At 47.6% G+C, this 1,697-nt stretch overlaps 1 protein-coding gene across 1 annotated transcript; it reads left to right on the top strand.

The window, feature by feature from the left end:
- Window positions 1–238: 238 nt before the first annotated feature.
- Window positions 239–697, top strand: LOC121918337 (beta-keratin-related protein-like). The gene has a single exon (XM_042444400.1). It carries the CDS (start codon window positions 239–241, stop codon window positions 695–697), a length of 459 nt encoding a protein of 152 aa, XP_042300334.1.
- Window positions 698–1,697: the final 1,000 nt, after the last annotated feature.

The following is a 1,697-nucleotide window of genomic DNA, read 5'->3' as shown; positions in this document are numbered from 1 at the left end:
AAAACATGGTGTTTTCTTTATTTGCAGTTTTTCCATATTCATGGGGTTCTTGTGCCCCTAACCCTAGCGAATATGGAGGGACAAGTGTACAATAGAATTAGGGACTCAGCCGACATAAGATTGATGTCCCTCTCCTCTATTATTTACATCAATAAAGTAAATTTCAGTTTTTCTCCCATTTTTTAAAAATACACCAGCCTTATTGTGTCCTTTGGTTTCAGAGTCACCTCTATCAACAATGCCAGGTTGTGGTCCAGTGTGTGCCATCCCCTCCTGTGCTTCTGAAACCACCGTTGGATTTGGATCAAGAGGTCTGGGAGGCTATGGAAATCAGGGCTATGGTGGCTTCGGTTATGGCGGTTTCGGTGGTTTGGGATTAGGAGGTGGTGAGCTGGTAGAATCAGCTAGCCATCTTGGCATCCTGAATGGAATCATTCCTTCCTGCATCAACCAGGTCCCTTCATCAGAGATTGTGATCCAGCCCCCTGCTGTTAATGTCACTATCCCAGGGCCCATCCTCTCTGCAACCTGTGAGCCTGTTGCTGTGGGAGGCAATGCTCCATGCGCCGTTAGCGGCATTGGCCTGGCAGGAGGCTTGGGCCATCGTGGCTTTGGCTATGGCATTGGCAACCAGGGCTTTGGGCTCTTGGGGCGTAGAAATCTTGGATATGGGCGCCGTGGTAGCATTTGTACCTAGACCCATGAAACTGGAAAAGAACGACCATGAATAACCTATGATTTTTTGGATCCGTTACCAAGTGTCTCAGTCTGATCTCCTGGAATCACTACTGAAGCCAAGACAGTTTTCAAGAACTCTGTGTGGCCCTTTCTTCTCCTCCATTTCCACTTTTGAATGTCTGAAGCCCAATAAGCAGCAACCACAGCTGTCTTGTTTTGTGTGCTTTGTCATGTTCCTTGCCTGTTTCCTTGACTGTCGACCTGTTCTTCCCATCTTTTAAATAAAGCTCATTCTGCATTCAAATCTGTGTCTCTCTGGCTATGTACCTCTTTGGTCAATTGCCTTAATGTATGGTGGAGGTTGAGTGGACATCATTGCAACGGGGCAGACTTCAGTGACCAGGTTTATGTGGCAATATTCAGTGCTATGGAACTATGGAAATCTAGGCCATGGTGGCTTCGGTTATGGTGTCCTTTGCTTTGGAGTTGGTGCCTTGGCAGAATCAGCCAGCAATCTTGGCATCTTGTCTAGAGTCAGACCTTCCTGCAGTCACCAAATCCCACCATCAGAGATCCTGATCCAGCCCCCTGCTGCTGTTCTCACCCTCCCAGGTCCCATCCCCTCTGCTACCTGTGAGCCTGTTGCTGTGGGAGGCAATGCTCCATGCACCATTGGGGCATTGGGCTAGCAAGGGGCATTGGCCATCATTGTTTGGACTTTGGGGGGCTGAGGAGTAGCTATCTTGGATCAAGGCGTTCCAACCGGTGTTATGACATTTGCGACTAGGCCTATGAAACCAGAAAACGGTACCCTTCTGGTCTTCAGAACGACCATGAATAATGAATGAAGTTATGGATCCACTGCCAAGGCTCTCAGAAAAGAATGATCTCCTGGAAGCAACAATGCTGCCAAGAAGCTGCCCAAGGATTTCTGCAGCCTTTCTTTCCCCTTGTCTTCCTCTTTTCTGTATTATTTTCTAAACCATTTCCCTCTCATTTTCAATGAATCTCACTCTGTA

This window comes from Sceloporus undulatus, unplaced genomic scaffold (genome assembly GCF_019175285.1).
Source record: "Sceloporus undulatus isolate JIND9_A2432 ecotype Alabama unplaced genomic scaffold, SceUnd_v1.1 scaffold_8949, whole genome shotgun sequence".
NCBI lineage: Eukaryota > Metazoa > Chordata > Lepidosauria > Squamata > Phrynosomatidae > Sceloporus > Sceloporus undulatus.
The sequence above is the reverse complement of the archived record's forward strand: the minus strand, read 5'-3'. Positions and strand labels throughout refer to the sequence as shown.

Coding starts and splice junctions, on each gene's coding strand:
- LOC121918337 (XM_042444400.1), top strand. CDS start 239: ATGCCAGGTTGTGGTCCAGTGTGTGCCATCCCCTCCTGTGCTTCTGAA.